Here is a 14,041-nt window from a genome sequence, read left to right on the forward strand (position 1 = left end):
TTCTCGCAGAGGTAATGGCCAACAAAAAAGCAGTCTTCCATGATAAATATTTCAACTCAGCAGTAGCTGCAGGCTCAAAAGGTTGTAGAGTGAGTTTCTCCAACACAAAATTGAGATCCCAAGCAGGAGTAGGAGCTCTACGTGGGGGTCTTATATTCTTTGCCCCTCTAAGAAATTGCTTAAACAAAGGATGAGAAAACAATGGTGGGTCACAGTCATAGTGAGCAGAAATTGCTGCAGCATGAACCTTAATAGAGGAGAAGGACAAACCTTTGTCCAATAACTCAGTAAGGTATTGAAGAGCCACACTTAAATTAGGCTTAGAAACATCAAAGTCCTTTGCTGTACTCCAAAATAAAAATCTCCTCCATTTATCTGCGTACACTTTCCTTGTACTAGGCCTTCTGGCCTCCAAAATAACATTCAAAACTTGTTGTGGAAGCTGAGACCCTCCAGGGTTTAAAACAGAATATGCCAGGCTGTTAGATGTAGAGAGTGAAGTTTGACATTGAGTAAATGACTGTTCTCCTGAGACAGCAGGTGAGGAATCGAAGGCAAAGGCCATGGAGGCTCCCGTACCAGACTTCTCAGTAATGGGTACCAGTGCTGTCGAGGCCAATCTGGAGCTATTAAAATCATGTTTGGCTTGTCCTGTCTGACCTTCAGGAGTACCTTTGGGAGGAGAGGCAGAGGTGGAAAGGCATACACATGAAGATTGCTCCAATTGAATGAAAGAGCGTCCACTTTCCAAGCTGTGGGATGAAACCTTTTTGTGCAATACTTTGGCAGCTGGTAGTTTAGTGGAGAAGCGAACAGATCTATGTCTGGAGTTCCCCATAACACTGTCAATTTCTGAAATACATGAGGATCCAATTTCCACTCGTGGGGATCCATAATTTGTCTGCTCAACACATCTGCTAAGGAGTTCTGTGCTCCTGGCAGAAACCTTGCCTGAAGATTTAGCTGTAAACTGAGAGCAGTCTCCCACAAAATCATTGCTTGTCTGCATAGAGGATAAGAATGCGTTCCCCCTTGCTTGTTGATGTACCACATGACAGTTGTGTTGTCTGTTAGAACCAACACCTGCCCTGGAAGAAGTAAATCCTTGAAAGCTATTAATGCAAACTGGACTGCTAACATCTCCTTCAAGTTGATATGTAGATGTTGAAGTCTGGCAGGCCACGTGTCTTGTACCCATTTTCCATTCAGATGAGCTCCCCAAGCTTTGTCTGAGGCATCTGTCGTTAGAATCTGACTCGCCTCTGGACGGGTCACGGAGAGTCCCTTGTTTAGGTGACATTCCTGAGCCCACCACAAAAATTCCTTTTGAATGCAAGGTATTATCTGAATGACAGTGTCCATATCTTGGCAGTGCTGTGTCCATACATTTTTGAGATACCATTGTAGCTTCCTCATATGCAGTTTGGCATTGGGAAGTACCAGAATACAAGATGCCATGAACCCCAAGGCTTGAAGGACTGTCCTTGCAGTCAGCCTGGACTGACGAGACAATTGATGGAAGTAAAGAGAAAGATTCTTTTGTTTGTCCGGGGTCAAAAAGGCCATCTGGGATGCTGTATTCAGTCTCACACCCAGAAAGCACATGTCCTGAGAGGGTACTAGACTGGACTTTATTTCGTTCACAGAATACCCCAGGCATCTTAACACTGCTATCACATACTGCAAATGATGAAGAAGTTCGTCCTTTCCTTGGGCCAGAATCAGGCAATCGTCCAAATAAGGATAGATTTGTATTCCTCTTAGCCTGAAGAAAGCTATCACTGGAGCCAGAACCTTCGTGAACACTCTGGGCGCAGTAGATAAGCCAAAGGGCAATGCAGAGAACTGATAATGAGAAGTCCCAGCCCGAAAACGCAGATACTTCCTGCAACTGAGCCTGATAGGAACATGCAGGTAAGCCTCCTTGAGATCCAGAGTCACCATCCAGTGATCTTTGCCCAGCAGGGGTAAAAGCTGTTGTAACGTCAACATTTTGAACTTGGGAATGTCCAGATATGTGTTGAGGATAGATAAATCCAAAATTGGTCTCCACGTGTTCCCTTTCTTTGGTACTAGGAACAGGCGAGAATAAAATCCTAGGCCCACTTCTGGCAGAGGGACCGGTTGTATGGCCCCTATTTGGAGTAGCAGAGAAATTTGTTTGTGAGCCTCTAGTCTTTGCTGAGGAGGAACGTCCGGCATGCCTTTGAAAGGAGGCAAGGTATGGAAATAAAACTTGTAACCTTGGTGTATGATATCCAATACCCATCTGTCTTGGGTAATCAAATTCCAATTTTCCTTGAAGAGTGCCAACCTTCCTCCCAAAGGTGCTGCCAGGCAAGAAGGACCTGGCAGCTGAAAAGGTAGGTCATTGGGCCTGTTTACGAAAGGACTGGCCCCTGCCCTCACCCGAAGATTGTGCAGGTGAACTCCCTGTTCTAGGTCTGAAAGAACTCTGAGCTCTGCCCCTACCACGTCTAGATCTACCCCTAGACTGAGAATCATAAGAAGGATACGTCCACCCCTTAGCAGGCCAATTCCTACTAAACTTCGGAGGTTGAACCTGCAAAAAATCTTTAACAGCCTGCATAGACTTAGCCTTGTCTTCCATTTTCTTCAAGACTGACTCCACAGGAGAACCAAACAACATATCAGACTGTAAAGGAGCATCCAAAATCCTTGTCTTAACATGGTCAGATAAATTCTGATCCCTCAGCCAGGCGTGCCTGCGAAGAACTGAACCAGTGGCAGCCACCCTAGACGAGGCCTGTACAGCATCAAAACCACATTGTAAAGAATGCTTATCCACCTGTTCAGAGACATGCACCAAATCTTGTAATTCTTTACACTCAATGCCTTCCGCCAGAGCATCCACCTTAGACTTCAATTGAGAAAGAAGATAGTTTTGATATTTCAACATGTGAAACTGGCAATTCAAAGCCCTCATAGCTAAGGTAGAAGATGTATAGACTTTCTTTCCCCATCTATCCAAAGCTCTGGCCTCTTTATCTGGAGGAACCGGATTTTTACAACAGAGGCCTTGACACCCTTAGGTCCCTGACTAACAGTTTCTGGGTCCGCCCTAGGACTCTTATAAAGATATTTATGAGCCTCAGGCACCCTGTAATACCTATCCGGTTTAACAGGAGCAGGAGGCAAGGAATCAGGATTAAGTGAAGCCTCTGCAAACACATCTTCCACAACATCCAGAACAGGGGGTATAGCCAAGGGCCTATGCTGGGGTAAAAGCAAAATTCCCTAAGCCTTTTCCTGGAATCAGAGAAGTCCTGACCTTCCCACTTAAAATGTTCCCTCATGGAATGAAGAGTCTCTGAAAAAGAAAAATCCTCTGGAGGAGAAGCAGAAGGAGTCGAATCATCTGCATCAGAATCAGAATAAGGAGAGTACTCCTGCAAGTCTTCAGCCGAAGACTCTGAAACATCCGAAGCCTGCTCAAAACTCCCCAACTCTGGCTCCACCCTAGGCCTCTTATCAGGAGGGGGCAAAGAACCTCTAATCAAAGTAATCAAATCTTCTGCCATTTTAAGCATGTGCTTCTTGGGCACAGACCCTGCTGAACTAGGAGTGACACCAACAGAAGCTAAACCTGGCCTGCCTCTGGGAGAAGCCTTGGAAACAGAAGGAGAGGGCCTAACCACCCTAGGAAGGGAGGGGAGTACAGTAACCTGAGAAGCCCCTTCAGCCTGACCTGCCTCCTGAGAGGCCACATCCTGCAATATCAAAGTCTCCCCCTGGGACTCCAGAGAAGCCTCCGTTGGAACCACCGGTTCCACTGACGCCTCTAAAGAACCGGCGTCCGGAACGGACGACTCATCTTGCCTGGGTCTAACTGCTTTGTCTTTGCGCTTTTTCGAAGAAGCGGGCGCCGGAGAATCCGACGGCATATTATAATTGCACCGCTTCCCGAAGACCAGCCTAGCACAATCTAACCTTCGCTTAATAGTGCGCTTATTGAACCTAGCACAAAAGCGACACCCAACAACGTCGTGCTCAGGCCCCAAACAAGGAATACACAAAGAATGATAATCCCTATGCGGTATCTGTTTCCCACAAGAAATACAGTTATTCACTTTTTCTGACATCCGGTAAACCACTGAGGCAAGAAAAACTAAAATATTCCCAACGGGTACTTAGCCAACTTTGATTCGGTCTGAAACTCCGAACTCGAAAAATTTCAGAACGCCGAACGGCACTTGCAACGCTGCTTCTGCATCGGACCATGCGGCAAAAAAGACTGAGGATATGACGTCGGTCATGCGCATTTGTACCCTGACGTCCTGATGTCAGTCTTAAGCACCTTGACCGACGTCAGCCTAATACTTTGATATTCGGGCCGACCGAGGACAGCGGACTACCCATATGTAAGGACTGCAGCAATGTGAGATGAAGAACATCCACAAATTTCAAGACGAACTGCACAAACTCCCTGGATCACAAGTGGTGGTGTGGGTAGACAATGCAGGCTCCTGTACCTAAGGTACAGGGTTTGAGCCCAAGTAATTCTAACCACCAGCCAGAAGTCATTGGGGCAACACACAGACACAGACACACACAGACACACACACACACACAGACACAGACACACGCGCACACAGACACACGCGCACACAGACACACGTGCACACACACACAGACACACACACACCTCTCAGCTGCATAGCATAAGACTTTAGACCTCAGCTGGATAGCGTAAGATTTCAGACCTCAGCTGCATAGTGTAAGAATTCAGACCTCAGCTGCATAGCATAAAACATAAATGGAATAGACCTCAGCTGCATAGCATGAAACATAAATGGACCTCAGCCTGCATAAAACAAATGGAGCTTTCTTCCTTTGACCTCAGTATAAAAACATAAATGAACATAAACGGAACGGACCTCAGCTGCATAGCATAAAACTTCAGACCGAGCTGCATAGCATAAAACTTCAGACCTGCATACCATAGCATAAAACATAAATGGAACGGACCTCAGCTGCATAGCATAAACCATAAATGGAATGGACCTCAGATACATATCATAAAACATAAACGGACCTTTCTTCCTTTGACCTTAGCATAAAAACATAAATGAACATAAACGGAATGGACCTCAGCTGCATAGCATAAAACATAAATGGAACGGACCTCAGCTGCATAGCATAAATGGAACGGACCTTAGCTGCATAGCATAAAACATAAACGGACCCCAGCCTGCATAAAACAAACAGAGCTTTCTTCCTTTGACCTCAGCATAAAAACATAAATGGAGACTTCTGCATAAAAAATATAAACAGAGCTTTCTTCCTTCCAGCACATAAATGGAGCACAGCCTTGGGGGGAAACACACACCAGCCTGCATAAAAACATAAACAGAACTTCCTGCATAAAAAACAAACAGAGCTTTCATCATTTCAGCGCATAAACGAAATGCAGTCTTGGGGGAAACACACAAAATCTCTCCTTAGTGCGACTCTGGCAGCAGTATTTATGTGATCAGGAATGCAGCAGCAGGCTTGACGTAGAACAATTTCTGCACACTTTTGTGTTTGAATTTACGTTAGCAGGCAATGCACGCATGGGTCCGCCTATAGGACTTACAGCTGTAAAAGTGGGGAGACACTCCTTCCCCCTCGCTCTATGGTTCTGGCGCCTATGGTGGCAGTTCTACAGTCCAGCTCTTGAGCTCCCCTGACCAGTCTTAGCCTTACCCTACCTCCACTCCATTAGCTCCAGGCCTGCCTCCCCAATGGGTGCCACCTGGAGTGGGTAGGATGCTTTCCCAGTGGGCTCTGGTGGTTGTTCACCAGACGGAAGTACCTTTTTTCCCTTCAGGAGAACATGCCAGGTTTATTACCTGCAGGGAGCTGGTGGAGCAACTGATTGACCAGTGGCTGGAAGCCTATATCGGCTGCCTGGAGTGGGTGTTCATGCAACTTATAGAGTTGCACTGTTGCCTGTCTCTGCCTTAACCACCCCAGGTGGGGCCCAAATAGGGAGGATGGCCAGTGTGTTGACTGACTTCTTCTGACTAGATCTAGGACCCATTTGTGAATACTACATTAGGTGTGTGTATAAAATAACCCAGTTAAGAATGGCAGGTTGGTTAACTCATTCAGGCTCAAGAAAACTCATCCATCTACCTTCTTAACTGAATAAACCACTGGAAACTTTAACAAGGTGTCTTTATTCCTCTCACAGGGAGGGTATCAGAGAGAGAGTCTCCTAGACCTAATAGCTAAAATCTGGACTTATCCTTTATACTCTGTTCCCAATATGTTGGGGGATATCACTAGTTAGTTTTTTATGAATAGAAAAAACTGAACATCCTGTACAGCAAATGTATGAAATGCTTATAAATGCTACATACCTTACTGCAGACAGAGCCGGATCCAGCACTAGGTGACCTAGGCAGTCGCCTAGGGCCCACTTGCCTGGAGACTGCCACAGAAAACCTACACTTCTTTAAGAATGTACTCTGCATGTGTTACATTTCCTCTTTAAGAATGCACCCAGAGTATGTTCATAGTAGCATCTGTAAATGCGTCTTTAGTATGACGGATGCACACAAACTGAAACAGAGTGGGCAATTAAATGAGCATGGATATAAATTCTGAATGGACTGACGCAGATAACCCATGCGCATGGATCTGGATTCCCCCATGATTTGAAACCGGACAGAGGACCAGTTTGTGAATAGTAGGTTAGGGGGGTGTGTGTGTGTGTGTGTGTCTGTGTGTGTGTCTGTGTGTGTGTGTGTGTGTGTGTGTGTGTGTGTGTGTGTGTGTGTGTGTGTGTGTGTGTGTGTGTGTGTGTAAAATATCCCCGTTAAGAATTGCAGGTTGGTTAACTCATTCAGGCTCAAACCATGTAGCTTTACCAATTTTTCTTTTAAATGTAATGTGGGCAGTTTATACTTCAAGGGCAGTACGCACTGAATTTGTACATGAAACAATGAAATGTAAAGTTGCTTGCCAGCAGTATCCTCTTCATTAATTATAGATCTTTTTAATGTGGAATTATTCAGATGCCTTCTACGTCTGCAGAGATTATGTACAATGACTGATATTGGTGGATGCGAATGAAAGAAGTTTGAGTGGTCTAAATGTTCTGTAATGGATAGTTTTGTCCTTATTGCTTCATACGTTTTGTTTCATTGCTTATTGGAAAAAATGTTCAAACCTGCAAACTTAAAACAATCTAACAAGTGGTAATGTATTTTACAAAGAATATACTGTAGTACAATCATGATGGTGCAACAAAGAACACATGCATGTATGCGTGGATGGGCCAAAAAATGTGTGCAAGGGGTCTATGGTTTGTAAATATCCCAAAGGTACACAATCTGCCACTGACCATATTCCTTTGAGTTTCAAAGGCAGAGAAGCTTGCCATTCATGCTAAGTCTGTTTTCACTGTGCAAATGGCTATCAGTGTTTGCGCTACAAGATTTGAAATAAAAGTTTTAAATATCCCTAATCATTGTAGAAATAAAGAAATAAACAGTATGCTCACTGACAGGTTGATTGGTTTGAACAGTGTTTATGGTAACTGGAGAAGAAATGGCTAAGTAATAGGAAACTGGCTGGGGGGACTGCTGATGGGGTGCTGCGGGGGGGGGGGCTTGAGCCATTACCCTTCCTAGGGCCCCGCATGATCATAATCTGGCTCTGACTGCAGACATAGTAGTAGAACAGAGCACATGATCAATTAATCCTTTTTGTAGTAAGCAAAATATTATATATAATTTGTATTTGTTCTGTGTACTGAATTATGAGCTACCTCTTCTGCTATCAACTTCTTACTTTTAGTAGCAAAAATATTTCAAGTACATAGTCATCCTTTCACAGCATGCACTTATTTATACTGCATGCATGATCTGGTGGTCAGAACAGATGAAATGGATTTATGAACTGCGGCATGATGATAAAATGTTCTGTATGCTACAAGTTTCAGGAAGGGACCTTGGAACTCTGAGCAATGGAAAGAAGTGCCACAGTAGTTTCCTCATGAAGGTGTCCCATACACAGACAATTCACAAACAGACATTACATGTTAAATAACATGCAAACAGTAGCACTGCAGAATGACTAAATAAACCTGGCACCCTTTTGGTAATAACTCAGAGCAATTATGTTTACATATAAATAGAACACAGATTTGCTATCACTATACATGCTCACGGAAAGAACATTTTTGTTTAAAAAAATAAATAATATGCCTGAGAGTTTCTAAACTGATCTGTTTAATTTTCTTCACAATTACTTTTGATGGTCCTTGCTTATTTTACCACCTCAAAAATCATAACTCTCCTTTGGTGGAAGGACATTACAAGTAAATACTGTGGGAAGAAATAGCCAGGGAATTGTAATGGCTAGGCTTGTATAAGCCCCCTAGGGCCGATAGCCTAGTACCAACCTATGAACCTATAAAGACAAAATTGTCTTACAAAAACACATTAAACTTTAACATTCAAGACCCCGCATACTTCATATGCTCAACATGTGCCTTTTACAGGTACTGCCACACTGTGAGGAGCTTGTAAGGTAGTTACCTTCAAGCTCATGCCTCATAATACCTTTTTGAGGCCTGATTGGAAGACCTGAGGACACTGTTGCTAAAAAATTGTCTTCAACAATGGGTAAAGAGAGAGAAGGATGGTTATTTACACTCTTCTTCAAGCATAAGCCCAAGAATGAACCTATGTCACTATTACTCACAGTCAGTCAGTACACAAAATGAGAATGACTTACCAGGAATTGCCAGATTTCGCAGGGCACTTAGGGCTGCATGCTGCACTGTAACATTGCCATCTTCTACATGTCTGTCCAGCAGATCCAAAAGCTTTGTGACAATTCCATTATCAACCATATGGATACAATTTCCATCTATATGAAAATCAAAGAACAAGCAACTTATAAAGCTAATAATGGCACATTATCAAAAACAAAAACAAAAACAAAAAGATACACTGCACTTTGTCACTTACTCAGCTCATCTGTAATACAACCAATACACAACTGAAGTACTCACACAGGCGAACAAAACTGCAGTGGTGGTGCAGTCTGGAGGTTGCCAAGACTATATAAAGAAGCATGATGAACTCCATGCAAAAACTGTTAATGAAAAAGAGCTATAGGAAGATCGCATGCCAGGTCCAGTTCCAGTAATCTACATTCTATTACACTACTAACTTTCCTTTTTTTATTTAATGACCAGTTGGGAAGTCACCATTTTCAACAGAGTCCTAGACAGAAAAGGTCTAGAAAAATTAGAAGTACATGAAGTCAGTACATTTCAAGAACAAGTCCTAGGCAATATGATATAGTACATAATATGATTCACAGCAGTGTGAACTACATCAATAATGTATATCATGTGTGCACACTAAATCTTAATTGGAAGCAGTAATGACTGCAAACCTTAGTTGACAGCACAGGAAAAAGTAAAAGTGCATAATAACACCTGATTTTTAAAATGAAGAGGTGTGACATATACACTCTGCACACATACAGCAGAGATCTAAATGGATGCAAGTGTAACAGATTTAAAAATGACCATCTTAAACAGATCAGCAAAGATTAACAAACAGCTAATAGCACACAAATGCTATGGATTAAATAATAAGCATTAGGAAGAAAAAAAAAAAGGTCATTGCAGGTAATTTGAAAGTTGGCACATAGTTAACAAAGGTGCCTACAACAGTTTCCAGTAAATCAACACTTGTAGTGTACCTGCAGATATATTCTACTAGTAGGTTTTCTTTTCTAGTAAGATGATTTTTACCAAAGGTAATACTAAGCATATGTCAACACAAATATGTGAGGGAATGGCCCAGAGCTCTCCCTTCTCAGGAGATGAAATGCACCTCACTGAGGACAAATGTGCTGGAAAATAAATCTAGGAGAAGTTAACTAGATAAGACCTGATTTTATCACCTAGATAAGACCTGATTTTATCACCTTTTGCCAACTAATTAACAAAAATCACTTTCTTCTTTAGTCTAATGTCATTGTTAAAAGTGACAGAATACAAAAAGTACAGTTGTGTACACTTACCATAAATGTAGATGTTCGAGTGGATTCACTGTTGCAGTCATCACATTTGGGTTATCCCTGCCAGGTTAGCCCTCGGCTGCCCGAACACCAGATACTTAATATTTCTGCGTTGGTTGCTGTTGCTTGAGGACTGATGTCAGGTCATCAGTGGTGTAAACGTAAGGCAGCTGATGCCATTACATCAGTTTTTCTTGCCCTAACCTGTCAGGAGCCCCCAAAGTACGAGGCCAGGCTCTGGTGGAAGAACCCCACCAGTGGAAAATAAATACCAATATGTCCCATGTAAGGAAAGGAGAACAAGAAGGAAGAAAGGCAACAAAAGGAGAAAGAGAAAAAAAAGGGGATGGAGGGAAACCAGGACTGCAACACTGAATACACTTGAACATCTACATTTATGGTAAGTGTACACAACTGTACTATGTTCTTCGTGTTTCACTGTTGCAGTCCTCACATTTGGGTAGATTCCCAAAGCTGAGGAAATGGATGGAGGTGGTCAAGGAAGCTAGGGGCTGGCCAGGATAACCTGCAAGACTGCAGAGACAAACCCTGCCCTGGATTTGGAGAAGAGAGGCAGGTGGTAATGCTTGGCAAAGTGTGAACAGATGTCCAGGTGGCAGCCCCCAGGATGTCCCTGGTGGGGACTCCTCTGAGGAAAGCTGCAGAAGTGGAGGCTGCTCTGGTGGAGTGTGTCTTGCCCCCTTGGGGGGAGGCTTACCATGCTGTTTGTAGCAGAAATGGATGCTGTGTGCTATCCATTTGGAAATGGTTTGCTTGGAGATGGCTTTGCCTTCTGCCCTTGAAGCAAAGGTAACCAGCAATTGATCAGACTTTCTGAAGGACTTAGTCCTGTCCAGATAGTATCTGAGCTGTCTGTGCACATCTAGAGAGTGAAGAATTATTTCCCCCTTGTTCTGGGGATTAGGAAGGAAGGTGGGCAAATGAATGGATTGGTTGACAGCCACACTGGACATCACCTTGGGCATGAAGGATGGGTTAGTTCTGAGGGATACCCGGTCTGCATGGAAGATGATGAAGGGTTCCACAGACATGAGTGCTTGCAGCTCAGAGACTCTTCTGGCTGAAGTGATGGCCAGAAGGAAGGCTGTCTTCCAGGAGAGAAATTTTAGCTCTGCAGAAGAAGCTAGTTTGAAAGGAGGCAGGGTGAGCTTTGCCAAGACAAAGTTAAGGTCCCAAGCTGGTGTTGGTGCCGCATAATCTGATGCGTCTGTGGTGAGGGTCTGGGCGGCAGGTGATGGGGAGAAGGGCAGTCCCTTGTCATGGGAGCATGCTGTTGCCCACCAAAGAAATTCCTTTCTGAGGCAGGAATTATAGGTAGAAGAGTTTCCAGGTCTTGAGAGTGTTGACACCAAAGGCTCTTTAGGTACCAATGAAGTTTCCTCATATGCAGTCTGGCATATGGAATGAGCAGTATGCAAGATGCCATGAACCCCAGAGCTTGCAGGATGTTCCTTGCAGAAAGCTGTGGCCTGGTGGCCAGTTGAGAGTAGGCAGACAGGAAAATTTGTTTCTCTGGTGTAAGGTATGCCATCTGGGATGCTGTCTCCAGACATGCTCCCAGGAAGATTATCCTTTGGGTGGGCACCCGTTTTGATTTATTTTCGTTGATTGTGTACCCTAGGGAGGTTAGTAGGCTCTTTATAAGGCCAGATGCTTGAGCAGCTTTTCCTGGCTGTCTGCCTGAATAAGGCAGTCGTCTAAGTAGGGGTAAATTTGAATATTTCTTTGTCTGCTAAAGGCAATGGCAAGGCATTTTGTGAAAACTCTGGGAGCAGTAGATAAGCCAAAAGGAAGCACAGAGAACTGAAAGTGTTGAGATCCTGCCCTGAAGCGGAGATATTTTCTGCATGATTCCCTGATAGGAATGTGGAGGTAGGCCTCTTTTAGATTCAGGGTGGCTAGCTAAGCGTCCTCTTTTCTGGGCACCAGAAAAGTTCTGGAGTAGAAGCCTTGGCCTATCTGCTCTAAAGGAACGTGCTCTACTGCCCTCAAAGAGAGCAGGGAATGGATTTGCTTTTGAGCCTCTGCCCACTGATTTGGTGGTAGATTTGGGAACCCTTTTGGGGTTGGAAGGGTGTGGAAGGAGAATTTGTATCCCTGAGACACAATGTTCAGAACCCATTGGTCCTTGGTAATAGTGGCCCAGGTGCTTGCATGGAGTAAGTGAAGGTGGGCAGAGGGGAGGTCTGGAGGAAGTGAGTCATTGTGAGTTCTTAACATAAGGGGGTGGCTTAGAACTCCCTGGTTTTGAAGTGGAGGTAGTCCACTGCTTAGATCTCTGCATTCCCTGGGGCTGCTGTCTGGGGGAGGGGGGCTGTTTCCACAGGGCCTAGGCTGGACCTGTTTACTCGGAGCAGAAAAGAACCAGTGCTCATCGGGAAAATGCCTGCTGAACCCTAGGGGACTAGACCTGTAAGAAATTTTTAACTGTTTGCATAGACTTTGCTTTTTATTCTCTTTTATAAGACCTCTTCTGCCTTAGTGCCAAATAAGTTATCTTTGTGCACGGGGGCATCCAACAATTTAGAAATGACATGGTCTGGCAGGGGTTGTTCCTTAAGCCATGCGTGTTTTCTAATAACAGATCCAGTGACAGTAGGGTGTCAAAACCACACTGCAAAATGTATTTAGTTACTTGACTTGCAGAATGCATTAATTCTTGCAAATCTTTAGATTCTGCTCAAGCAGGAAAGGAAGATATTTTTTGTTTAAGGAGTTTCAAGGTATTTTGCTGATTTTTAAGCATATGGAACTGACTATTTAGTGCCCGGATAGCAAGAGTAGCTGAGGTGTATACTCTTTTACCCCATATGTCCAATGCTCAGGAATCCCTGTCTGAGGGGGTGGGATTCTTAGCAGAGGTTGCTTTAATCCCTTTTGGCCCTTGAGAAATGACCTCAGGGTCAGCTGTTGGATTTTTAAAAAGATATCTGCGTGAGTCAGGGACTCTGTAGTACCTGTCTGTTTTTCTGGGAGCAGGAGATAAGGCGTCAGGAGTCAAGCTGGACTCAAGGAAAACATCATCCACCACATCCAGGACTGGGGGGATGGCCAAGGTTCTGTGTGTTGTGGAAGATCTAGGAATTCCCGGAGTCTCTTTTTAGACTGAGGGTAGTCCTGACTCTCCCACTGAAAATGCTCCCTTAAAGTATGCAGGGTTTCCCCAAAGAAAAAATCCTCTAGGGGAGAGGCTGAAGGAATGGATTCCTCTGTATCAGAATCCTCATAAGTGGAGAGAGGTTGCATGTCTTCATAGTCAGATGCATCAGATGCACATGACTCTTGTTCAGACAAAACTAGTAGGGACAGATCTTATTTTCCTTTTTTGAGGGGGTAGCGTGGCTTCTCCCCTGATCAGCATAAGGTCTTTTGCCATTTTAAGCATTTGAGACTGAGGCAAGGTTGTAGGCACCTGGGAGTGGGTAGTCGGTTTCTTGGGTGTGGTTTGAACCCTGGGCCTAAGGAACTTGGTTGTTTTTAAAAGAACGGTAGTCGTGAAAGAAGGCGTCGGTTTGTGTCAAGATTCAGAGGTGCAAAGGACTTCCTCAGAAGCCGGTGCCTGCTCAGTGGCTCTGGATCCATCCAAGGTAGAGATGACCACAGGATCCTTAGACCAAGAAGAGTTTTGCCGCATACTGGACTCCGAAATGGTCTCGGTAGCAGCCTGTGAATCAATTGAAGCTGGCATCAGGGGCTGCGTAAGTGCCTCACTGAGTACCGGAGGACTGATGACTAGCTTAACGGAAATGTCGTTGGGAGGTTTGGACCTCTGCAATCTGTCTCTGTCTTCATCTTTACGTTTTTTCGGTAGATTTGCTGTCAGATGGCTTACCAAAGCCTTATCAGAATCAGAGGACTGTAAATGAAAATATCTGGCTACAATAAGGGCCCGACGATGGATAGTTCTGGAGTTAAACAAAGCACAGAAGTGACAATGGGGGACGTCGTGATCTGGGCCTAGACAGAT

General features: G+C 44.2%; 1 protein-coding gene across 2 annotated transcripts in view; it reads right to left on the reverse strand.

Moving 5' to 3' along the window:
• The window catches only part of RAP1GDS1 (Rap1 GTPase-GDP dissociation stimulator 1), a 1,654,780-nt gene that overhangs the window by 237,016 nt on the left and 1,403,723 nt on the right, over positions 1-14,041 (reverse strand). For both annotated transcript variants that reach the window (XM_044067200.1, XM_044067199.1), the window contains one exon: positions 8,752-8,886. In XM_044067200.1, coding sequence (XP_043923135.1) covers positions 8,752-8,886 — 135 coding nt within the window. The remainder of the gene's footprint in view (positions 1-8,751; positions 8,887-14,041) is intronic.

The sequence above is a fragment of the Protopterus annectens genome, chromosome 3.part1 (genome assembly GCF_019279795.1).
Source record: "Protopterus annectens isolate FY-2018-M chromosome 3.part1, PAN1.0, whole genome shotgun sequence".
Classification (NCBI taxonomy): domain Eukaryota; kingdom Metazoa; phylum Chordata; order Ceratodontiformes; family Protopteridae; genus Protopterus; species Protopterus annectens.